At 34.0% G+C, this 26,924-nt stretch overlaps 1 protein-coding gene across 1 annotated transcript; it reads left to right on the forward strand.

The window, feature by feature from the left end:
• Positions 1-5,841: 5,841 nt before the first annotated feature.
• Positions 5,842-25,904, forward strand: LOC139528461 (stromelysin-1-like). Its single transcript, XM_071324444.1, has 10 exons — positions 5,842-5,952; positions 8,111-8,247; positions 12,622-12,697; positions 14,444-14,580; positions 15,338-15,580; positions 19,918-20,070; positions 20,677-20,847; positions 21,684-21,823; positions 23,645-23,796; positions 25,644-25,904. Exons 1-10 carry the CDS (start codon positions 5,846-5,848, stop codon positions 25,741-25,743), a joined length of 1,416 nt encoding a protein of 471 aa, XP_071180545.1. The 5' UTR covers positions 5,842-5,845; the 3' UTR covers positions 25,744-25,904.
• Positions 25,905-26,924: the final 1,020 nt, after the last annotated feature.

Genomic DNA, 26,924 nt, shown 5'->3' on the forward strand with positions numbered 1-26,924 from the left:
ATCCCTTTGTTTGTTTTTACCTTTTAAAGCCAATCATAAGAATCTGAGATGTTCCTTAATGTTTAGAATAAAACGATTGACGCGAGGGCAATGCTCTGAGCCACCAGTATAAGTCTACAGATTGCTTGAAAGCAAACGTATCCCAAAAATTGTTCCAATGAAGATAAAGGCAAGCCTGGAGGGGATTCATTACATTTGGAACAACTTTTCTGAAGGATGGATACGTATAAAAATTAAAATATGTAATAAGATTGCCAATAAGACAACTACCCACAAATGTTCAAATGACAAAGCAATTATAGGCAACCATAAAGCCTTCAAAAATGAGGGAAACTGTCCCAACATGAAAAGTATGCATTAATACAATTGAGAAGAGTAATGGCCTGATTCACAATTCCACTAATAAACAGGTCGGGAACATCTACCCTTCAAATAAACCAGATGCTCCACAGGGTGCAGCTTGATACTACAGCAGAGGCCGAACCCTGAACAGTTGGGGCAAGTATGGACACAACATTAAAGCCAGATACAGCTCTGAATTTGGATTGTGATCAAATGGTCAAAACAGAATAGGTTTCTGACACAGAATGAATGTAGTCTAAGAACTTAAAACATTTAATATTAAATTGGACTTTTACCTATTGTGGTCCTTTATCCAAAAATCTTGATACATGGTTTGAGGCACTTGTCGCAGAAAAAAATCCTATATATAGACTTACATGTAGGGGTCGACCATTTGATATTCTGGGGGAGGGGGCAGGAGGATTTGTTTTTGATCTGATCAAATGCCCTTTCATTTGGTATGCAGGTTTCAAAAATAGAGGGAGAATAAGAGGGAAAGTTGAGTCATCTTTTTAGACTTCAGTTAAACTGAGACTTCTATAATGTGTTATAGTAGTCTCAGAGTTAAATAATGACTATTGAAGTTATGTAGACTTACCTTCTAATTTAAAAAAAAAACACAATACTCAGAACTATGTCTAATTCACTTTGACTACTGATATGCAAACCTAAAAACAGAAAAATATATCATAAATTAAAATAGTGATTGAAAGATTCATAACACTTTGAAAGGATAATTCAGACACGTGTTACACGGGGAGCATGTTTGTTTACAAATAATAATGTCACGTGATCGCGCAGACCTCACATGTTGCATCGCCCTTGCAATCCACTAATACATAACCCATTATCATGCAAACATGCAACGTGAATGTGATTGGTTATCAAATAATACAGAAATAATGCATGTACAGTTTATGAAGAAATTAGTTCATCAAATAGATCGATTTTCACTTTTGACACGAATAGGTCGGGTTGACATTTTTGTCATCGGGGATAATATTGAGATAAATGGGATAAAACTGACCGTCAAAAAGGTCTAGAGAAGCACATCAGTAGAACCTTAACATTAATAAGTAATACTTACCAAAATTTCTCTAATTAATAAACTATATAACTGAAATTTCACAAAGATAACGGTAAATAATTTTGATGGTGCTGGTGATGCTGGTTAAATTGGCGCGAATTAATATTCTTACTCCTATTGCTTTACATAAAAAAAATGTATAGAATTGAATTTGACTAAAGTTGAGCATAAAAAAACGTGAATATGCAAAAAGCCTGGTAATATATTAATGATAAAGTGTGGATACATTTCCGTAAACGAATTTACCCGTATACTTCACTAAGAATTACATTTGAGCGCAAGGAGATCTATTTTGTGAATTGGTTTTTATAACCCCGGTTGAACTCAAGGTCGTATTAACGGAATTTTTTGCGTTGCTTTTAAAAATCATTGAGGCCATCTATTTTTATTACTGGTTTCCACATCTTTAAATTGGAATTATAGAAAAAATGGAATGTTGTTAGCAGAATCAAAACAGAAATGATGAACGCACAACATTTTCAGCAAAACATAAATAGGATGGAGGATCTGTGTATTCACATTATTTGTAAAACTCTCCTTATTCCTGTGAAGCGTGTGCTTTACATCGAGGCTTTCTATGCTTATCATCGGATGCTACAGTACTTCAACCAATCAGACAACGTTTATTTGGGGCATTCGACCTATTTTAACTCAGATTTTGGATTTTTTTAATCGAAATTATAGAAAAATGGAATGTTGTTTGTACATATAAAATAGAAAAAGATGAATACTATTAGCTAAAGCAAGTTTGGATGGGGTTCTGTGTATTTACATTGTTTGTACAACTCTCCTTACTGATGCCATATTTTGGAATTTCCGTGACCTAAATGGTTCGCGAAAATTAATATTTTTATATATAGTATAGTAATTAGTCTTGTTCATTAGTGAATGAAATTAAAGATATAAACCATGTATATCATAAATGTAAAACTCACATTGGTTTCCATGCATTTCATGTATAAAAAAAAGTATATTATATACATATGGTTAATTCAGTTGATATGCATGTAGTATAGTCAAAGCATTTTCCAACAGCGCCTGCATACGGAGTATACATCTCCCAATTGCTACGATATTCCCGCGCTTGTATTTAATTCCTATCATGATTTCCTTGATAGACGGTTGCTACTCACAAGGAAGCTATTAAACCCAGAGTTTCAAATGGTGAAGTTGAAATCATCCCTTCGTAAATTTTATGAACGCCATCGCAAGTTGGTTATGGATAAATCGTGACCTACCGAATTACACTATTTACCGGTTTTGTAATAGCATGGACAACACGACGGGTGCCACATATGGAGCAGGATCTGCTTACCCTTCAGGAGCACCTGAGATAACCCCAAGTTTTTGGTGGGGTTCGTGTTGCTCAGTCTTTAGTCTTCTATGTTGTTTCTTGTGTACTATTATTTGCCTGTTCGTCTTTTTCATTTTTAGCCATGGCATTGTCAGTTTATTTTCGATTCATGAGTTTGTTCCTCTGGTATCTTTCGCCTCTCTTTTATAGTCATTTTAAGTAAAAGCGTTTGATTTAATAAAATGCTTATTGAACGATTCTGTGCTAGATTGTGCACTATTATTGTAGTCGGTTTCCCTATACATATGATTTCACATAAAGAATGTAGCGGGGACAATTACATAATTATATTAGTTACCATACCTTCATTTACCTAAGGGATAGCAGGTGAAGTTAATGTAAATGGCAAACTTGAATTCACCAATATAATACCCCAGTCCCACTAGGCCACGATCGCACTACGATCTGTATAAAAAATGCAAATTTTGATGATCGTGATACGATCGTGTAGGTCGCAGTAAGGTCGTACCACGGTCGTGGTGAGGTCTTCAAGATCGTGAAGAGCGTGGCCAACTTAAAGTCTTTGAACATGTTCAAAACAATCGTGGTGCGGTCGTGGCGAAATTAGATCGTAGTAGAAGCGTAGTGAGAGCGTACTAAGATCGTTGTAAGATCGCAAAGGTCGTACAATCGTAGCGAGAGCGTAGCGAAAGCGTGATTCTATTCGGAGAGATTTCGCTACGATCTCACAGCGACGTTATCACGACCTTACTACGACCATCACGTTCTCACCGTGACCCAACTACGCTTCTACTACGACTTTACCACGCTGTTCACGACCATAGTACGATTCTAGCACGCTCTTGCCGTCCTCATCACGCTCTTCTCACGACCTTACTACGTTCACACTACGACCATCATTTTTATTGTCATTTTCACAAAAAATAGATAAAAAAAAACTCCCTAGATTTTGTTAGTCTGAATTTATTTATCCATTTGCTCTAACGGCTCAACCATGCTTCTCGTTTTTATATAGATTAGACCGTTGGTTTTTCCCGCTTAAATGGTTTAACATTAGTATTTTTTTGGGCCCTTTATAGCGTGCTGTTCGGTGTGAGCCAAGGCTCCGTGTTGAAGGCCGTACCTTGGCCTTTAATAGTTTACTTTTATAGGTTTTTACGTTGATGGAGAGTTTTCTCATAGACTCATACTACATTTTCCTATATATATTGACACATCTGTGTCATCTCTGCTATCGTTCACTAAAATATCGTCATTTGAGCTTTATTGACCAGCAATAGGTTGTAATTTAGGTTTGATTGGTCGTTCCGACATCTCTTGATGACAAGTATTATACTACTTATGTGTATAGTAATATTGTCATTTTGTTTATTTTCTTTAGTCACATCTTCTGACATCAGACTCGGACTTCTCTTGAACTGAATTTAAATGTGCGTATTGTTATGCGTTTACTTTACTTCATTGGGTAGAGGTATAGGGGGAGGGTTGAGATCTCACAAACATGTTTAACCCCACTATTTTTGCGCCTGTCCCAAGTCAGGAGCCTCTGGCCTTTGTTACTTGGTCTTGTACTATTTTTAATTTTAGTTTCTTGTGTACTATTTGGAGTTTAGTATGGCGTTCAAATGTGCTTCCTCTGCCTCTACATCAACCCCTACCACCACGCCCACGTGTTCTAGTAGATTTTGGTGGCATGACTGTATTGTTTCCGAGACATCTCCGTTTTAATCAAAAATAGAAGAAATGGAACTATATTGATATGAAACACGATATTGACGGTATTGCTGAGAACGTAGTTAGATCGCGGTATGAACGTAGTATAATCGTGTTAAGAACGTGCTATAATCGCAGTAAGATCGTGTTGCAATCGGATAACTCGTGGTATGGTCGTAGTGAGAATGTGAAGAGCGTAGAAAGATCTTCATAAGCGTAGTGAGGTCGCAGAATAAGCGCGGTGAGAACGTGGTTTAATCGTAGCGGGATCGTTGTAGAAGCGTAATTATGACGTAGTAGCATCGTGAAAGCAACAAAATTAACATTTTCATGCCGCTCATACCGCGACCTCATCACGATCTAAATTTATTTTAGATCGCGGTGAGCGTGGTGCGATCGTGGTCTAGTGGGACTGGGGCTTAACAGAACGGAGAGTCGTGTTTCGGGATGTTTTTTAATAAGAAATTCTAACAACTTGGTAACGTTGTATCCATGGGCTCAAGGTCTATGGTAAGCTCTCTTCAAACAATTGGGATAAATTCTTACACTTTAAAAATCTAGTATCAGCAGAATTTATTACGAAAATATATATCCCTGGATCTGTAACACTCTCATATGTTGAAATTTCCTTCAATGCACTCAATATTACATTACTCATTTGTATATAGAGAATAATACATGGCAAAATCCGTATCATATGTCGTATCATCCCGAGACATCAATATCAGCCCAAGGGCCTTTAGGCCCGAGGGATGATATTGGTCGAGGGTGATACGGCATGTGATACGGATTTTGCCATGTATTATACACTTTATCATATATTTCAACAGAAGAGTATTATATTATATGAACTGTTTTCTGATCCATAGCACTGGGTTACCTTCAGTTCTACTTTTGTCTTGTTTCAAAGGCCTTAAAAGAACTGCTCAATTACTTATCCGAAGCACCTGGGTTACCTTACAATTTGCGTGCTGTTATTTTAAAAATATTTTGTTTATTATTGTATTAATTTGTGTGTTTTGTATTTTTCATAGTTGCATTTAGTGTGCCAAAAAATATATGAAAACTTGACGTTCGTGACGTCACATACAATATGATAACTCGACGTTCGTGACGTCGCATACCAAACAATGACGTCATTCAAAAAATTTACCTATTTTGAGGAAAATTTTTCTTAAAGCAAAAAAAAACCAAAACTGACTATGTAAAAAAAAAAAAAAAAAAAAAGTAGGGGTGTGATAAAGGGTATGCGATAAAGGGTAGGGTGTGATAAAGGGTATGCGATAAAGGGTGCGCATCAAAGTTGCGCGAAATGGATTAAACAGCAGGCTATTTATCACATATGCAAAACTACTGTATTTACTACTAAACATATGATAAAAATTAGTATGCAAAGCAATATCTACTTTCAGAGTTATCTCGAACAATTTGGTTATATGTCAAGCGCTAAATCATTCAAATTGCACAGTACCTCTGAGAGGATAGAGGCTTTAAAGTAAGTATCAAGTATTAGCTAAGATATCGTGACTTACTTTTAAAAAAACATAACTGACAGTAAAATTTATTCTTAGATATAATTTGAATGGTTTACACTGCATTTGAAAAAAGTTATTGAAAAACAATAAAATTTAATCTTATTTGCCCTAGTATATCTTTCTATCAACAGGACTCCATGAACACTAGATTTTGAGATTTTAAATGAAATATAGCGTACACTGCATAAGTACAGGTCTATATCACATAATAAGCTGTAAAAGGCCAAAATGGAGAATTGAAAACTATTCAAACGAGAAAACAAACGGCCGGTAAAATATAATGCATGAAAATCGGATATAATATACAGCAACAAAATTAATGACAACTACTGAATGTTGTTTATTTCTTGCTGTATCGTAAAAGATGACAATGTAAATGGTTATACTACCGCATACAAATGTTTTTAAAGTACTTCATGACTTACTTAGTATATTACTGCTTTAAAGTTTGTGTTTTTTTATCAGTTAAAACGTTTGTATGAGCTTTTTGATGTTTAGGCCTCGAGCATTACTGAACGGAGACATTGATCGCCAAAATGCTATTACTCCATGCATGAAGTGTTTCCCAAATTTCTATTTCTTGACCTGTGAAACCTAACTAAAGCGGGTTTTTTTTTTTATTTGATTCTAAAATTTAGGACTACAACTTAAGCTTCTTTCAGTTTGGGTGGACAATTTAATCCGCATCTAAGAATTCGATGGCATAATCATACCGGAAGATCCGTTTAATTTTAAATTAATAAATTTTCCCGATTTCATTTTTACTTATGTGATTTATTTACGATATCCGCTTTTTAAATAAATTATTCAATTTCAATTTTTTGTATGATCAAATTCGTCATTTTTAAAGTAACGTGTCCTATTTATTCAAAATAATCCGTTTACAAATACATGCATGAGTGTGTACTATAATTAATATATTATTATAATGAAAAAATATCAATTAGCATATACAATTCAAATTAAACAGGGGGCCTCGGTGACACAGTGGTCTAAATAGTTTTACTTCTTTAATCACTTGCCAGTCAACAATGAGGTTGTGAGTTCGAATCCCGCTCATGCGGATGTTTTCGGCTCCAATCCTAATTGACTAGGTTATCCTATCGAAGGTCGTTGGTTTTCTACGGGCACTGTGGCTTCCTCCACCTATAAAACCTGACCACTACGAAATAGCCCAAATGTGGCTCTTTAAAGTTGCGTTAAAACACCAACAATCAATAATCAAAGTAAACAGCAATGCAGAAATATTCTAATATGTTTTATTAGAGGTTAAATTATCTTTCTTCTTTTATGGCGCTACATATGTGGGTATTTCATAAACTTTTTTTCACTTGGGTTCCACTTAAATCCCCTTTCCGCAAATGCATGTAATAAAATTGTAGAAATTAAGGAAAGGTCAAAAGTCCATGGTCCATTATTTCATAGAGAGGGAGGAAAATTATTAAAACATTATCACCTGTAATAAATCAATTAATAAATGAAGTTACCACTTATGTTTTTCCTTATTCATCACTTTTGAAATGATAACTTTGAATTCAGAAGTTAATCAATTTATATTGAAAGACTTTGCTAATTCTTGATCTAACAAATATTTTGGAATTATTACACTATGACAGTTAGGCACACACAATTATTTATTGCTCTTCATATTTTATTTTTTTTTTCGTTTATGTTTTGTGCATAGATCAGGCCATTCGTTTTCTCGTTTGAATTATTCTTTATTGCATAGCTTGCTTTTTGGTATGCGTTTTGTTCATTGTTGAAGGCCATTCCGTGACCTAAAGTTGCAACTTATATCTAATTAAGTTTCTGGTTGAGAGTTGTATCATTAGCAATCATACCATCTTCTTTTTTCATTACTTTATAATGATTGATATTTTATTTTGGAGGGCGGAGGGTGACCATACTGTTTCCATTTGAACCCCCTCTGTTGACGGAATAAAACACAGACCATATGAAAAGGGGAACACATAAAAATCTTGCCGACACATAATCAAGTGTTTCAGAATATTTTTCTAACAAAAAATTTTAAATGAAATTTAAAATTCTTAGTTTGAATTAAAAGTCTTTACAGACAAGCAACATACTGATATTAATGAACAATATATAAATTTACAGGTCCTTTCAGAAGTTTAACAATCTGCCTATAACAGGCAAACTGGATCAAGACACCATACATAAGATGAACACACCAAGATGTGGTGTTCCGGATATGGAGCCCAGTTCAGATGGTTTACCAAAACCATATAAAACAGGTGCCTATATATACAATTTTGTCTCTACTTAATATATACAAATTATATAAATCATGCACTGATGATGTAGTTGGGTCATACTATCGTTACAATATCTGTAATTGCATTACATATTGAAATTATGACCATTGTGCTATTAATGCTGCATGTATAATTGAAATTTGCTTTCATATGTTTTAAAGTTTGGTGTAACGTCCATTTTTATTGAACTAGTACACATTTTGTTTAGGGGCCACCTGATGCGGTGTAAGATTTTCTCGCTTTGTTATAGACCCATTGGTAGCCTTGGTCTATGTTCTCCCCTTCGGTCGGGTTGTTGTCTATTTGACACATTTTCCATTTCTGTTCTCGATTGTATTTATTGTAGGAAACGACTCCACAATATAATTAGCAATCAATACTTTGAAATTTAAACTGGTCTTTTGTTATCTTGCTAACAATACAATGGTATTTTATAATACCATAAACATGACGACTAGCTTTAGTTTCAATGAATTTAAACTGGTCACGTGTTATCTAGCTAACAATGCAATGGTGATTGAAATAGCTACACCCAATGACTTGCTTGAGTGTCAATGAATTAAACTGGTCACTTGTTATCTAGTTAACAATGCAACGATGATTGAAATAGCCGCACCCGACGACTAGCTTAAGTGTCAATGAATTAAACTGGCCACCTGTAATCTAGCTAACATTGCAATGATAATTGAAATAGCTACACCTGACGACTAGCTTTAGTGTCAATGAATTTAAACTGGTCACGTGTTAGCTAGCTAACAATGCAATGGTATTTGAAATAGCTGCACCCGACGACTAGCTTTAGTGTCAATGCATTTAAAATAATCACTTGTTATCTTGCTAACATTGCAATGATATTTGAAATAGCTATACCCGACGACTAGCTTTAGTGTCAATGAATTTAAACTGGTCACGTGTTATCTAGCTAACAATGCAACGATGATTCAAATGGCTTCACCCAACGACTAGCTTTAGTGTCGAAGAAATTAAACTAGTCACTTGTTATCTAGCTCACAATGCAACGATGATTGAAATAGCTACACCTGACGACTAGCTTTAGTGTCAATGAATGTAAACTGGTCACGTGTTATCTAGCTAACAATGCATCGATGATTGAAATAGCTGCACCTGACGACTAGCTTTAGTGTCAATGCATTTTAACTAATCACTTGTTATCTTGATAACATTGCAATGATATTTGAAATAGCTATACCCGACGACTAGCTTTAGTGTCAATGAATTTAAACTGGTCACGTGTTATCTAACTAACAATGCAACGATGATTGAAATAGCTACACCAGACGACTAGCGTTAGTGTCAACGAATTTAAACTGGTCACGTGTTATCTAGCTAACAATGCATCGATGATTGAAATAGCTGCACCTGACGACTAGCTTTAGTGTCAATGCATTTTAACTAATCACTTGTTATCTTGATAACATTGCAATGATATTTGAAATAGCTATACCCGACGACTAGCTTTAGTGTCAATGAATTTAAACTGGTCACGTGTTATCTAACTAACAATGCAACGATGATTGAAATAGCTACACCAGACGACTAGCGTTAGTGTCAACGAATTTAAACTGGTCACGTGTTATCTAGCTAACAATGCAACGATGATTGAAATAGCTACACCAGACGACTAGCGTTAGTGTCAATGAATTTAAACTGGTCACGTGTTATCTAGCTAACAATGCAACGATGATTGAAATAGCTACACCCGACGTGACTTAGTGTCAATAGATTTTTTTGTAACTAAACGATTGATAAATACACGTTTCATTTTACCGTTTTTTTTCAATGTTGCAAAGTCATTTCATACGATAGCTTTCAAATAACAACACTTGAGCAATATTTATTTTCCTTTTGTCGGCATGTTTGAAGTCTGTGTAAATTCCTTCAGTCAAGAATCCGCCGAAAGGAAAGGGACATTTTTAAGTTTGCAAAAAGTACACCCTGATTCGTATACATAATTCAACGGAACTGAATGTCATAAAATAGATGCAATTTTTTTTCAAGTAATAAAATCTTCGCATACGTCTTTTTACAAGTCGGTATTAAAATTGGAACTAACCAGGGTTAATAGGAACTAACCAAGCACTCCCAATCGTCGACCTACTCTTACAGTTGCCGTACTAGGCGCACTTTATACACGGTTGTCTTTAAAACATAGCTTTTATACTGTATCCACTTTCGTTAAGGCAAACGATGTCCTATCACTGGAAATAACAATTATGACATTATAGATAAATTGATAGACAAAATGTAACAATTTGAGATAAAAGAAAGTCTTCTTGACATATTTTCAGTTACTTACATTTGTAACGTGTACACAGGGTAAGCGTGTCTGTTTCTATTTAGAATGAGTCCGTTACCAGTTTGATACTGGATCCAAAATTGCTCTATTTACAAAACATATAACAAATAAGGTTTATTCAAATATTAACGTCAATGAACCAAAATATGTACAACTGCTCTTTGCAATTTTTAATAAACTATCTATAAACTATTCTACTCAAAATATATACACTGGTACAAATGTGTACTCTTACAAATTTGTCCTGGGTCAAGAACAAACTTGTCCTCCTGGTACAATAATGTACCCTACACACTTCGTCTTTGTTCCTCTGGTACAATTATGTACGTTACAAGGTGGTCACACAGACTCACACTTGTCCTATACGGTACAATACGGTTCAACTTGTAAACGTACAAGTCCGTATTTCTAACAGGCACCAACCTGTTCTTTATTACACTTAGTAATATTAACACAATATCTAATATATCATGTATATATAAGAGACAGCGATCTCGAATATAAACGTACCGTACCTTGGTCTTATGTCTCCGAAGACTTATGACAATCGACCCTGAGCTAGGATTCTCTCCTGTTTATATACCCCGATGTGAGCTGTACCATTCTTGAAGGAGGGGTGTTCTAACAAAATGTCTCGTTACTCGTATCTGAGTTTCCTAAGGAACACCCCTGTACATTTGACCTGACCCAAAGTTTACCCGCGAAACATCCAAATCTTTACTATGTTTTATTAAAGTATATATACAATGCATAAAATAAGGCTTCTGCCGAACTGTAACCAATGTAAACAATCTAGCCTTAGATACAAAATCATCACACATTTAATATTAACTAGGACACACCCGTTATATTGCGGGTCCGTGACTGAATTAAAGTATATAACTATGCGTGAGCCTTATTTTAGTATTGGTATTGTCATCTGATAAAGTCATGGCGATTATAAGATGCACAGTTTTCTATGCTTTCAAAATCTTTCTGTTTGAACCCGTCGACCTGGAACTTATCAATTATTGGTAATATTAATTATTTGGAAAAAAGGGCCTGGAATGGCCTATATTAGTTATAAAGTTGAATTCTTGGATTCGCTGTTTTACGTCATGCAGGCTAATAAATTGAGAACTGTAGCTATACGCCTTATTTTAAGTCCAAATTTTTTGTATTCGTATCGCCATCTTAGAAAGTCATATAAAAAAGAAGATGTGGTATTATTGCCAATGAGACAACTATCCACAAAAGATCAAAATGACACAAACATTAACAACTATAGGTAACCGTACGGCCTTCAACAATGAGCAAAGCCAATACCGCATAGTCAGCTATAAAAGGCCCCGATAAGACAATGTAAAACAATTCAAACGAGAAAACTAACGGCCTTATTTATGTAAAAAAAAATGAACGAAAAACAAATATGTAACACATAAACAAACGACAACCACTGAATTACAGGCTCCTGACTTGGGACAGGCACATACATAAATAATGTGGCGGGGTTAAACATGTGAGCGGGATCCCAACCCTCCCCCTAACCTGGGACAGTGGTATAACAGTACAACATAAGAACGAACTATAAAATCAGTTGAAAAAGGCTTAACTCATCAGATAGACAAAAAATAAAAGTGGACTGATTGAAATACTGCAATATGGAACAATGTGACAATGCTTGAATTTAGTAGTGTCAACCCTGCGACTATGACCCGTGAATATAGCAAAATCTTGGTGGTGCGCCTGTCAGATGCGGAACGTTCAGATAAAGAAATAGCTAGGTAACAGGTGAATATACTATTGGTATCGGTATCGGATTCGCCCCTGAACTTGTTAATTATTGGCAATATTAATTATGTGGAAAACAAAAGGGTCTGGAGTGGTGTAATTTTTAATCAACACCATTGTCCTATGTTAACTTTATATAAAGGAGAATTCTTAGATTCATCGTTTTTACGTGATGACGGCTGACAAATTGGACCTCGTTATTTTAGTATTATAGATATATCTGCATAGCATGGCAATATCTATAACAATTTTACTTATGTTCATAGGGCCAAAATGGACGAAAAAGAATTTGAGTTGGAGAGTTACTAATTTCAGTGATCGTTTGTCGAATTCGGTTTTAAAGTAAGTACTTTAACTTATGTCTGAGAGTTGCTCATTATATTGACCTGTTTTATCTTTTGGAAGCAATACACAAAATATTTAAAAACAAATATCACCAACGTTCCTTATGGTAATAGAAAAACGCTGAAATCTTTGAAAACTTGCACTCGTGAGGTGACTTCGTACTACCTCAGTTTCATTTCTGTTTATAAGACTGAACATTCACGAGTACTTGTATTATTTTAATTTTAGTTTCTTGTGTACAATTTGGAATATGTATGGCGTTCATTATCACTGAACTAGTATATATTTGTTTAGGGGCCAGCTGAAGGACGCCTCTTAGTGCGGGAATTTCTCGCTACATCGAAGACCTGTTGGTGACCTTCTGCTGTTGTTTTTTCTATGGTCGGGTTGTTGTCTCTTTGACACATTCCCCATTTCCATTCTCAATTTTATTTGAACCTTGCCCGTTTTGGTAATCTTGATTCTTCAAATGTCTTGATTTTAAGATACTACGTGCAGTCTGGTATTATGATCGTCATAGTGATCTGTCCTAACAATCCTGCATTTCTTAATCTATCGTTTATTTTTTTAAATTCCTAACAATGTTGCATTTCATAATCTTTCATTTATTGTTTGAAATTAGCACCTGTATTTTCTTGATACATGCACTGCAGTTAAAACTGATAAATTCAACTTTTGAATGTGAACTCCGGTAAGCAGTTTTGATTACATTCGTCCTGAACATGCATGAAACATTTGCCACTGGACGTTAAGCATATAAAAACACGCAGAACATAGTTATGTAACGTACTTGGATCTTAGCCGTGATCATTCTTTGATATATTTTCTTTGGGCTATCAATCTTATCAATTTCTTAAAGTTAATGGCTTTTCCTGTACTTATTTTAATCTAGGCATCATCACAGATATTTGTTATGTAAGTTTTGTTTTTTCTATTGATAGAGATTAAGAGGAGTGAAACTTAAACATCTATTTAAAGCTAGTCAATTGTATTTACATTTCTCCAGAACGTAATCTTGTCAGAAGTTGTCGTATGTGATATCTTGATAATTTTCATTATTTTGGAAAAGTTTCAATGGAATTTTTAAGGATTTTTTTTGCCTACTGTTAAATACTCTGGTAGATTAAAAGCTACACACATTGTGAAATTTGTCTACTGATGACACTAAATGTTGTTGTCATTCTAGTTTTAGATCAAATATGAAACCAGGTTTATTTCTGTATTAAGTTAGGAATATGGCAGTTGTTTTTTGCATGCTGTGTTGATTGACAGCGTTTGAATTGCCTGGTTGTTCTCTACTTTTGTTAAACCATTATAGCTATCTGCATGTCTTTTGGTTCTGTTTTGTTCGTTGTATCATTGATATATACCCCACATCGTCTGCTGATGATCGTTATTCGTATATATATTATATATATGATTTGATCAGCAATCATTTCGCATTTCTCCATTTTTCATTTTAACTACAAAGCCTTGACCAGTTTTCTTTTTCTTTGAATAGATTCTACTTAAAATGAGCTCTAAAAACCTAGCCTCTGTTTTAATTTCTGTATAATACATATGAACTTGCAAGATCACTTTTAAAACCTTACCTGACAGTTTTTTTCCTTAATGTGTAAATTTAAACCAGCAAGAGCACTTATAAAAACCAGCCTACCCTCGTTACATAGATCTGAACTAACCAGGTCAATGAAGCTCTAGCTAGTATTATAGGTCCTTATCGCTACACTTTTTGTTTAATAGGTCTGAAATAGCTAGAGCACTTAAAGCCTGGTCGGACGTGGCAGATTTGTCCTTTACAGAAGTTAGTTCCGGGGAGGATATTAAAATAAAATTTGTGACAGGTTCTCATGGTGATAATGACCCTTTCGATGGCGAAGGTACGTTACATTTTCAATCATTCATGGTGAAGAATGATTCTGCGTTCACACGTATTTAAAATTCGAATCGGATTAAATAATTCGAATTAGTTTTAAAAGCATTCGAAACGTTTTACGTTCAAACGTAAATTCTCATTGGAATTGCAATGCGCGTCAAATTCGCTTACTGTCCAAACGACGTTAACTTTCAATTCGTATTAACAAAAACGCATTTCTAATGCGAAATGGATAATGCGATTTGGCCAATTCGAATCAATTCGAATTAAAAACGAAGATTGTGTGAACGCGATTAGCGAATTTGATTCGCATTCGATTTGAATTCAATTCGAATTAAATGTACGTGTGAACGAGGCATGAGAGACATTTTTTTTCATTTTCATAATGAATAACGACACGAATTAAGAGTAAGTCCAACAATTAAATCTGCATCAAACATGTTTGATCATTTTAAAGGCATAGAATCAGATACATTTATATGAAATTCACGATTTGGTTGATTAAATTGAATTTGTTTGATTTAAAACAGAATACAGCCTTTCTTAACATTATATAGCGAATGTTGTGTCGGTAGAGGCTAATTGCTTCGAAGGTGATGACGCAAATTTATACAGTTTCTAGGCTTAAAATCAGAGCAATGCAAATAATGTATGTACAATTAATGTATTGATCGTTTACTCGTTCGAAGATTTCGACTTTTTTTTTTTATTAGTTACTATATAATTATCATCATTGACATCATTGATTGATAATTTTCCAGGAGGTGTGCTTGCTCATGCATTTTACCCTCAAAATGGCGATGCCCACTTTGACGACGGCGAACTTTGGGTTGTCAATAAAACCGGTACAGATCTGTTCATTGTTGCTGCACACGAATTCGGACATTCTCTTGGCCTTGACCATTCAGAAAATGATGATGCATTGATGGCACCGTATTACACTGGATATATACCAAACTACCAACTTCACCCAGACGACATAGCCGGCATACGTTCTCAGTACGGTAAGACTACTTTAGTATAAGTTTTTTACAAATAACAAAAATTCCATATTCATTTGACGAAATTTAAAGATTGCCATTACATTTTAAAAGAAAATGTTGATGTTTGATATGTTACAATGACAAAAGAAAAAAGAGAATTGGATATACACGTCATTTTTGAAATTTTAGAAATGTACAAACGTTTTAATGCATAAAATTCAAGATTGTTATAGTTAAATCAGAATAGACTCATACGATTCAATTCACATTATAATCAAACCGATGAAGGATATTTGTTATCCGGAATATGTATAGATATATTCATTTAATGTTTCCTTTTTTATTATTGTTGTTGTTTTGTACACTTTTTAGGCGCTTATATAATTAATTTATTGTGTACACGTATCGTTACTCTTTACGATTCAGTGCCCTCGTAAGAAAGATCGTATATAGGATAAAAATTAGTCGTAGAGTTGTCACTTGTTCAGACGTACTAATGATATAACTATTTCTGAGACTGCATTCTATATTAATTTGTAAGATCCTCTACGATAAATTATTCAGCTGATCTGTAAAAATTCCATCTTCATGCTTTAAATAGCACGAACTGTGTTACGACGCTAGATTGAAACTGACGAGGAAATGTACAGAAAGTTTTACTATTGTAGAGTGGTCTAGTCCGTCTGGCATAGTGCAAGGTGATTTGGTGTCATGATATCTCAGAAGCATGTGTTCAAATCCCGACCAGGGCAGAACAAAACAGATCGAAAATTGTTCGGTTGATATATAAACAAATTATATATATATATAAAGAAAAAAATTGCGGCAGCAAATTTACAGATCTAACATTGTTGGACTGATGTTTAGACGAGTTGTGTATACCGAATGTATACAGCCATGTATCACCATCACTGCTGGTGATCCGATGAATAATTCTGTGTAGAGTTGTCACTTGTTCAGACGTTCTTATATATATGAAGCCCAGATGGTCGTGTGGTCTTATGCGCCGGTTACAGTGCAGGCGATTCGGTGTTACGATATATCAGTAGCATGGGTTCGAATCCCGGCGAGGGAAGAACAAAAAATTTGCGAAAGCAAATTTACAGATCTTACATTGTTGGGTTGATGTTTAGACGAGTTGTATATACAGAATGTTCACAGCCATGTATCACCATCACTGCTTGTGATCCGATGGATAAATCTGTTGTAGAGTTGTCACTTGTTCAGACGTACTTATGATATATAAATATATACAACTCGTCTAAACATCAACCCAACAATGTTAGATCTGTACATTTTCTTTCGCAAATTTTTGTTTTTTCCTCGTCGGGATTCGAACTCATGGTTCTGAGATACCGTGACACCAACTCGCCTTGCACTATATCTGACGCGCTAGACCCCTCGGCCACCTAGGCTTAACAATAATAAAGCCGTCAGTGACTGGGTGTTACTTTTTCTCGTCAGTTTTAATCTGGCGTGGTATTCCGTACATAATATATAAAGCATGCAGATGGAATTATTACAGATCAGATAAAATATCTATTGCAAAGGACATACATACAATGATACAGTCACAGAAATAATTATATTTATAAGTACGTGTGAACCAGTGACAACTCAACAACAGATTTACCCATCGGATAACTAGCAGTGATGTTGATACAGGGTTATGTACATTCCTTTTTTTTTCTTTCCTCGCCGGGATTCGAACTCATGCTGCTGAGATATCGTGACAACAAAACGTCTTGCACTGTGTCCGACACGCTTGACCAATCGTCAACCTAGACTTCACAAAAATAAAGCTTTTGGTGGCCGGGTGTTACCTTTCCTCAACAGTTTTAAATTAGAATACTAAGTATATATATATATCATGTACTGTAGTACGCCGCTAGATTAAAACTGACGTGGAAAGGTAACTCACGGCCAGCGAAAGCTCTTTTAAAAGAGAGCCCAGGTGGTCGTGTGGTCTAGCGGGACGGCTGCAGTGCAGGCGATTTGGTGTCACGATATCACAGTAGCATGGGTTCGAATCCCGGCGAGGGAAGAACCAAAAATTTGCGAAAGCAAATTTACAGATCTAACATTGTTGGGTTGATGTTTAGACGAGTTGTATATATATATACTTAGTATATAACAACAAACACAATATAAAAAAAACCGTATACTTAGTATATAACAACAAACACAATATAAAAAAAACCGTATTGAAAATCAAGCATCGAAATACAAGTCCATTGAAAGAAGGAGATATACAAGCTGCTTCAAAAGGACTAGTGGTCTCATAATTCTTTTATAAAAATCATTACCCTACTTAGTATGTGCAAGATTGAAATACGGCAGTCCGGAATGTCCTAAAGCAATTTAAAGAATAATTTCCACGTTGAAATTTCACTGTTAATATTTCAAGACCATTGTAAACATTTTCATTTTAAGACATAATACTTTAGTCATTAATCATAAGTAGATTTGATGAAACTGACATTCTTTTTTATTCTATTATAGTTTATTTTTATTTGAATAAATAATTATATAAATTACAGAAAATTATGGGATTTAACATTCAGTAAAAGGATGGGTCCCAGATACCTGAAAGTTAGTTGAAGTGATTAATACGTTCAGTAAAAGGATTGGTCCCAGAGGCCTAGAAAGAAACGTATTTTAGATTAGGGGGTTTAAATGTTTAGTAAAAGCGGGATGGATTCCAGGCCTGGAAAATAAAAACGTATTTTAGATGAGGAGATAAAAACGTTCAGTAAGAGGATGAGTACCATTGGTCTTGAAGAAAACGCAGTAATTTATAATAGGGTATATAAACATTCAGTAAGAGCATTGGGTCAATGGGCCTGAAAAAAAGATAAAAATGTATTTCAGATGAAGGGATTTAAACTTCATCAAATGCAGGATGGTTTCAGAGGCCTTGAAAATAAAAACGCATTTTATATGAGGGGGGGGGGGGTAAGTGGATGGGTTCCAGTGGCGAGGAAAATAAAAACGTATTTTAGACGAAGGGATACAAATGTTCAGTAAGAGGATGGGTTCCATTGATTAAAAGAAAACAAAGTAATTAGAATAAGGTATACACGTTCAATAAGAGGATATTCCCATGGGCCTTTAAAAAAAGAAAAAACGTATTTGATATGAAAGGATTTAAGATGGTACTTAACACTACAGGGAGATAACTCTGTAAAACCAACTAAACGTTTTAATTACGTTGTGTTGTTTAGGGAATATTAAGTTTCTCGATGATCAAAATAAGTGCTTGTCAAACTGCTTTATAACCAGTGTAATTTTTCTGATAAAACGGTAGGTTCAAATTTTTTGAAATTTTTGCTTGTTTTCCCATTTTTATCGTCTTATGTAGACGAAACGCGCGTCTGGCGTATAAAATTATAATCCTGGTACTTTTGATAACTATTTACACCACTGGGTCGATGCCACTGCTGGTGGACGTTTCGTCCCCGAGGGTATCACCAGCCCAACAGTTCCAATACTTAACTTTTTTTCGTGCTTCAATAAAGATGAAGTGGACCAATCTGAATAAATTTAAGTTTTAAAAAAATCTAAAAGACAGGTGTTAATGTAAGAATACGTTGATCATATTTTGATGCTTTTTCGTGTCAAATTCACCATGCTGTCAATTTTTGTAAATTTGTGATTTTTCTCTGTTTTAAGAACACAATTGATATAAATCCAACTTCTTTGCTATAAATGAAAAAAAATAAAACATGTCTAAGAAATTTGAAAAGAAACAGTGATATGGGATGTACATGTTTCTGGTAAAATCATTTCTTTTACCCCTCACCCTTTTTCTCAAAATTTGGACTGGCTTGATTGGTAATACAATTTGAAAAAAAAATATTGCTAAAAGTACTTATTGTAAGTACAAAATTAATTTCACAGAGTCATAAGTTTAATTATGATATTTATTAAATTCATTTCTATTTTCCACTTGTATCATTTTGGAAATAATTCCAGAACAAGGTTTCAACGAGTCTGAAACATCAGAAGAAAACATTCTTAATAATTCAAAAATTGAAGAGGTGATGAAACCGAACATTAAGAAAAGAAGTGATGTACGTGCACGCTGGTTTTATCTTCTTAGTCGTTCAATAAATGGATTTAGTTGAGCGTTACAATTGGATTTTGTATTTGAAATCCAAAATGATTTGAAATTAAACAGGAAAAATCGTCACGCATCTTTTATGTATATTTTACGTACGTGAAACGTGCGTTTGGAAAGGCATGTAAAATGCCTATATCTTACCAAGCATGTAAAACACATGTTTTTTTTCATGTTTTCATGTGCGCACTTTTTCCTGCGTATGATATACTCAACAGACCAAACTTAATTCTTGTAGGAGAACAACAAAATCCTTCACCCACTGATCCTTCACCCACTGATCCTCTACCCACTGATGCTCCAAGACCTACTCCAGGTGTGACAGTGACGCCGCCTCCTGTAGACAACAGACCGGAACTGTGCTTTAATGGTTATGAAGCTACAATTAAAAGTATGTTTCGTAAAATACAATTTTATTTTGCAATGGATTCGTGCTAAAAGACTACATGCGATTAGAATTTTCAATATGTAATTAAAGTTTAAATATGAATCTATTTTTTGTAACGTGTAAATATTTGCAAATCGAAGTGTTGTAACGTTAAGCTTCTTCAAACAGACGCAAGGGATAATGTATAGTCAAACGATACAAATTGTAAGGAAGATTATCTCACGAATACGAAAAATTCTTAACTTGATCGCAAAATTGAGGTACTAAATGAACTCATCATAAATACCAGGATTGATATTTATTGCATAAGCGCCAGACGAGAGAAACCCAAAGACTCATCAGTGACTCGTTAATGAGGCTCGACCCAAAAGAAATTTCAAAAGGCTAAACAAGTACGAAGTTGAAGAGCGTCAAGGTGATTTAAGGTCTAAATTGCTTTCTTATTGGCGGAATCATTTTTTTTCTTCAAATTTATGATTTAATCAAGTACTTGTGTAGTTGTAATCTATTCTTTTCCAATAGTTTTTGTCTGTTTCATTCAAAATATATCGCAATGTAGCATGTATATCATTCTCTTCCTTTCATAAACAAAACCACCTTTTTTTATAGATACAAATGGAGAGTATTTGTTTTTCGTTAAACCAAAACACGTAATGATGATGACTGCTGAAAGTGGACTATATAGAACTGACAAAACAAAAAAAGTTTTTAAAAAATCTCCAAGGAAGGTAGATGGTGCTTTTACTCTACCGGACACGAATAACATATATCTCATAAAAGGTAAATAAAACTTTCTCAGTTTCTTTTTGAAATGCTTATTCCTTCAAGTGTTGTTCTTTTAAACTGAATTAGATACACATTTTGTATTACGCGTGACTATAAAACTTCCACATGCAATTTTCAAGTCTGCTTCATTGCTTCATATACTGAATTAAAGTTTGCAATTGCCAGTGATGGTTGGTTAAACCAATATTATAGATACGGATTTTCCATTGTGAATTTTCCATTTCTATGAAACAACATTCCAGTATCTGAATAAGAAGTATACATGTATATTTTTCAAGAGATACGATATTCCAGTGCATACGTTTCCTATTATGACTCTCTTCATAACATTCTCACAGAAGTAAGGAAGGTTATAAAGAAACGATTTGTTAATGTTTTGAAAGGTTTATGGATGTGCTCATAATTTGAATAACCACTAGCAAATATCTGGGTCACAAATCCTATTCACATATCTCACTTCTCGTATCATACACCTTATAAGGTTTATTATTATAAATGTTTCTCTTTTGATTTAAAACATTCAAAGTCCATTCCATTCTAAGCATTCCAAAGAAATTTTACTAACAAATAGCATAATACTCGGTCCAAACGAGTCACCGTCATTCGTCTCAACTCGGCCGATTCCTTAGAAGGAGAGTAGCGGATTCTACCGAGGATTGCCGATTGGAGTCACCGTATTCAGTTTTACTTCGATAACTGGATGATGCAACGTATCTTTACATCCAGAATAGTCAAAACAGACGCTCTCTTTTGTATTGGCGTAACTCCCAGATTCGTGCATATGATATAAAACAAAATTCATGTATATATTCATTGTTTTATAATAACAGGCAAAAAGATATATGAATTCGACTCTGAAGGAACACGTACAAGGGTGCTGAAAATTAAAAAAGAAAAAGGTAGAAAGATTTTGCCAGAGAAAACACGTGCCGCATTTGCTGTCAGTGAAAACCAGGTGTATATGTTAGGTGTAAGTAGTTAATATTTATTAAAATGAAATTGAACACAAGAAGCATAACAAGAAACTTGAAAATTCAGCTGCTGTTGTTAAGAGAACGTTTTATTTCTAATTAAGGATGTACTTAGGTGAGGTTTTGGAATAAGTGTCAAATTTTCGGACTCCTTGCTATACAATACAAAGTCAAATATTTTGCCACATAACACCTATTTACCTTTTTAACATAAGACTTAATACCTCATACAATGTCATTTGACAAAATTTAAGCAGATTCTTGATTTTCTTTCGTTTGATTCGAGACCCAAATAATACCAATGCAAATATAAGGTAAAAGTCCGAGTCATCCTTTCCCGCCATATTTTATAAATCAAATATCCCAAAAAGGAGCTCCATTACCTATTAATATGTTTAGCTTATTTTGATCCTTCAATAATACTCTTCCCGCTTAAAGTATCAATTTTAAATTCCTTATTTATTTAATTTTACTTATAAAACCTATGTTCATCCTTAAGATAAACCAGTTGTCTCTATATTTTTAACAACGTGTATGACAGCTGGTGTTGCATTTTTATCAAAACATCTCATTTAGTCTTTGCGGTAATTAATTAAACCTTCTGGAACCACATAAAACCTTTACATTTTTTCATTAAAGCTCGTTCCACTCTACGTTCTATGTTTTAAGTGGTTACTGTTTATGTACTGCAGTTCTTGTTAAGAAGTAATAATTTCAATTCAGAATTTTTTTTTTAAATTGGTTTACTGGACTTTTTCTAGATCCGTAACGACTGAACGAAAGCTTTGCTGCCGTATGGAATGTATATATACATGATATACACAGCGAAGGTCACCTGGGTGCATTGGTTGTATAAAAACGCAGCCATCTGGTTGGATTTCAAATTTTCAATCGAATGCTCCTTTTTATGAAATTTAAAAAAGAGACCTATTGCAAAACATCGATTTTTCGATGATCATGTAATTTAATCTGTCCCTTTGGTATCTTTCGTTCCTCTTTTACTCAAAGGAGTAGGTCCGGTAAAAGGGCCGATTTTGGCCTCAAATTTCAGGGTAATCTAACGAAAGATTTTGGACACTTTTTAAACACTTAAGTGTCTATTTCATTTGATTCAATAAGTTTATGTGAAAGATTTTGACTGATTTAGACATTAAAAACGCTCCGATTCAAGCTTTCATATAAAAAATCTATCAAATATGCAAAAAAAATTTCGAATGGTTTTTGTCAAAATGAAATTGCCGCATCCGTGTTCATCCTCAACCTTTATATATGTTATGTATTATCATCAAATACAACTTACATTTCGATATTATGAATGAAAACGAATGCGGCCACTTTCATTTAAGACGTAAACCGTCTAAAATTTAACTAAAATGTTAAAATTGTGAAGATTTCAGTAATTTAGCATGACTTAATGATGCTAGTACCCGATATATGTGCATAGTATTGTCAAAAACAGCCCATATCTATGTACCAGAAGCATTCTACTTTCCAGTAAATAACTTAAAGATAACATTTTCACAATTTTGTAAAACTGCTATATATTGGAGCCAAAACCTTACTGAACCTCCTCCTTTCATTCTTCTGTAGTATTTATCTATAAATATTATTCGAATCAATCGACGAAAACATGAAATGTATTTATTGTTTATAAACACATTTCTTAATGCTTTTAATTTTGTTTCACTCGTAAATTATACAGTGGATTTTTTAAGTTCTCCTCTGAAGGTGGTAGTTTCTTGTTTAGATATTTTATTATTTATCATGATTTTCACTTCAGCGATAAACGAACAGATGTTGACTCTTGCGCATTTTTTCAGGATAGTATGGTATGGCAATTAGATTTGTCCACCCTCACCATCAGTTCTGAATCGATCAAATTATTATCAGAAGAGTTCCCTGGATTACCCTCTGGGACTGAAGCAGCAATGCTGTACGACACTCAGACAGTTTATTTCTTCAAATCTAACATGTAAGTTTACTTGTGTTTTCATTGATATTAAATGCATAGTTATAATTCTGGTACCTTTGATAACTATTCCACCGGTAGGGTAATACTTTTTCGGAACATGCAACACTTTATCGTTATGTCAGATAGTTAAATATTGAAGAGTGTATAGTGACCCAAACTAGCTATATGTCATCATACAGCCTTCAACACTGAGAAAACCCCATATGATATAATCACCTATATAAAGCCCCGATCAGACAAAAGAAATGCCTGATTTATGACAAATGAAAACAAAATTTCCTTTTACTTTTACCTTTTTATCAAATATATTCCAAATTACTTCAGTTAAACTGGTAGGATGCCTTAGATATTTTAGCTAAATGCTCTTGCTTTCTTTACAGTATTTTAAGATCAATTCTTTCTTGTCTTGATTTTTAGGTTTTTTTTTCTCAAAAAAAAAAGGACAAAAAGACAAACAGCAGTCCACAGTCCACAAACCATTAACATAAAACCTAAGATTTAATAACATTAAATCCGATAAAAATCGGAAGTAAACACAAATGTTTTAAGAGTTCATTTCAAGTCAGGAATATGACAGTTGTTTTCCATTCGTTTGATGTGTTTGTGCTTTTAATTTTGCCGTTTGATTAGGGATTTTTCATTTTGAATTTTCATAGGAGTTCAATATTTGTGTGATTTTACTTTTTTCATAGGCAGAATTATTGTTCATCATTGCAAATTGAAAATTGATCAATGTTGTTATTAAAGGCAACAGTAGTATGTTGTGTTCACATTATATTCATAGATGTTTTTTGTGATAAATACATTACTAATAATGTTTTATTTTTACCTTGAGATGTAGGCCAATTTTCAGGGGCTCTTTTCACATCAAATCAGAAGGCGAATATAGTTCGTAAGAAATACTGAAAGGTTCAGGACTAACGAGTATTTTTCTAATAATCTTTTGAAGAAATGAGTCGCATGTAAGCGTAATAATTCATCTCTCATTGAAACCTTGGTTCCACCACTTTCTTTTTGTGCCAGTGGTACGTGAGGAGCAGTTAATCTTGTGGCTGGTGTTAGTTGATATCTGGAATGAAAGTAGACCATTAAATAATACCGAATGAATTAATGGGCCTTCCTGTCATCCCTTTTTAATTTGTTCATCTTTTTCTAATAATGGTCCTTTATAATTTCCATACAGCATGGGTTGAGATAATCATTGAAGACCTTAAAATGAGGTATAGGTGCCTTGACTTGAAATTATGTCATCTTCATTTTATTCAAGAGTACATAAAACAACCCCATGTTCAAATATTATTTATAAAATCAGACCTTGCAGTCATAAAATAATCGTACTCAAGAGTCAAAACCCAACCAATCAGAATACTGGATTTGATGTTTGTAACAAGAAATATGATATTTTGAGTACTGAGTAAAGTTTTATGACAGAGAGCCCATGTTTCGTTTTAAATTTGCATAATATTGTTACCACTTTTGTCCAGTTTTCATACCACTATTTTCTGAGTACGGCATCATATTCTTTGAGCATCAATGATCTTACTGTGTAATTAAAAAAAAACAGCAAATATTACAAACATTATGGCATTTGATATACAATATTTTATTTGGAAAGGATTTGATGAACTGCTTGTTTTATTTGGACATATATGTATAAACTATTTGTTTTATTGGTACAAGTATTTATAATCTATTTGTTTTAGTGATACAGGTACTTATAAATTATTTGTTTTATTGGTACAGGTTTTACATGTTTTATAAACTATTTGTTTTATTTGTACAGGTACTTATAATTTATTTGTTTTATTTGTATAAGTATTTATAATCTATTTGTTTTATTTTTACAGGTATTATAGTTTTGATTTACAGACCAATACTTTAAATGGTGGACCTTACGATGCTGCTTCTGAATTTATAAAGAACGGCTGTGAATTGAACATAGAATAATGGCGAAAAAAAATTTGAAGGGACAAAAAAACATACGTCATTTGATTATCATACCAGATAACAAATTCGTCCGCTGTTTCATATTAGCGTAGAACATGACTTTACCAAATAGATTTGCTTTTATTATTAAAATAAGGTTACATTTCATATTTTGATAACTATGCATGTGTTATTTTTGTTCATTCGTGACATGAAATGCCAATGAAAGGACAGTCCTGTTGTTTCATACATATTGGAAGGATTATAGTATTTGTTACTAGAACTTATATAGTACAAATGTAGTAAGTAAGGTTACCTTGAGTTATCCAAGTAATTATGTGGCAAATAGCAGATACGACTTGAGAATTAGACGTCTGTCTTCATCAAGCTCTCTGGTTATTCTGCAATGTTGGTTAGTACTCACCACCGGAAGTTGACAGTAACGCTATAGGTAAATGTCCGGGTTCGGTGATAATCAGATCCGGACAAGTCAATTACAACATTCTTCACCCTTCTCTCTGAAAAGATTGTTGGTATAATGTAAATTTATAAAAAAAGAATGATTAATGAAAGTTCTCTATCCTGAAGTCCTCTTTGTCCCGCTATGTTTTCCTTAAACTGTGAATGAAGTTACTGTCATTTAATCATGTCAGAAACTGTCCCGCGGATATCATGATATTTTCATTGATTTACTTAAAACTTGAGGTGTTACTGTCATTTAACCATGTCAGTAATAGCCCCCCTTTGTCCTAATATTTCCAGTGGTCCTTTGAAACGAAAGTCATTCAACAGAACGGCACAATATTTACAGTTACACATCAAATACACATAATTCACATAACAGTTTTACAACACAGTACAATTGTTACAGTTCCACATGATACACACACGCATATAGTTATTTACAGTTAAAAATATATACACACAAAGATACGCTATTCAAATTTGTATAGCTGCTGAGTATTTCGGGTGGTGATGTCAGCAATTTCCCTTCCTGGAATATTAAACATGATGGACAATTTCTGTATAATGGATCTTATCAATACCGGAGAACTGTCCTCAAAGTTCTAAGGGTGAAGGTATGGTGCATCACTCTCCAGGATGATGTCCTCTAGACTCATCTCGCAAACCTGTGAGCGGAGTTGTGGATATGCATCCTCCATTAATAGTAATGGAGAAATACCAAATTTGGTGTTCGGAAA

This window comes from Mytilus edulis, chromosome 6, assembly GCF_963676685.1.
Source record: "Mytilus edulis chromosome 6, xbMytEdul2.2, whole genome shotgun sequence".
NCBI classification, from domain to species: Eukaryota; Metazoa; Mollusca; class Bivalvia; order Mytilida; family Mytilidae; genus Mytilus; species Mytilus edulis.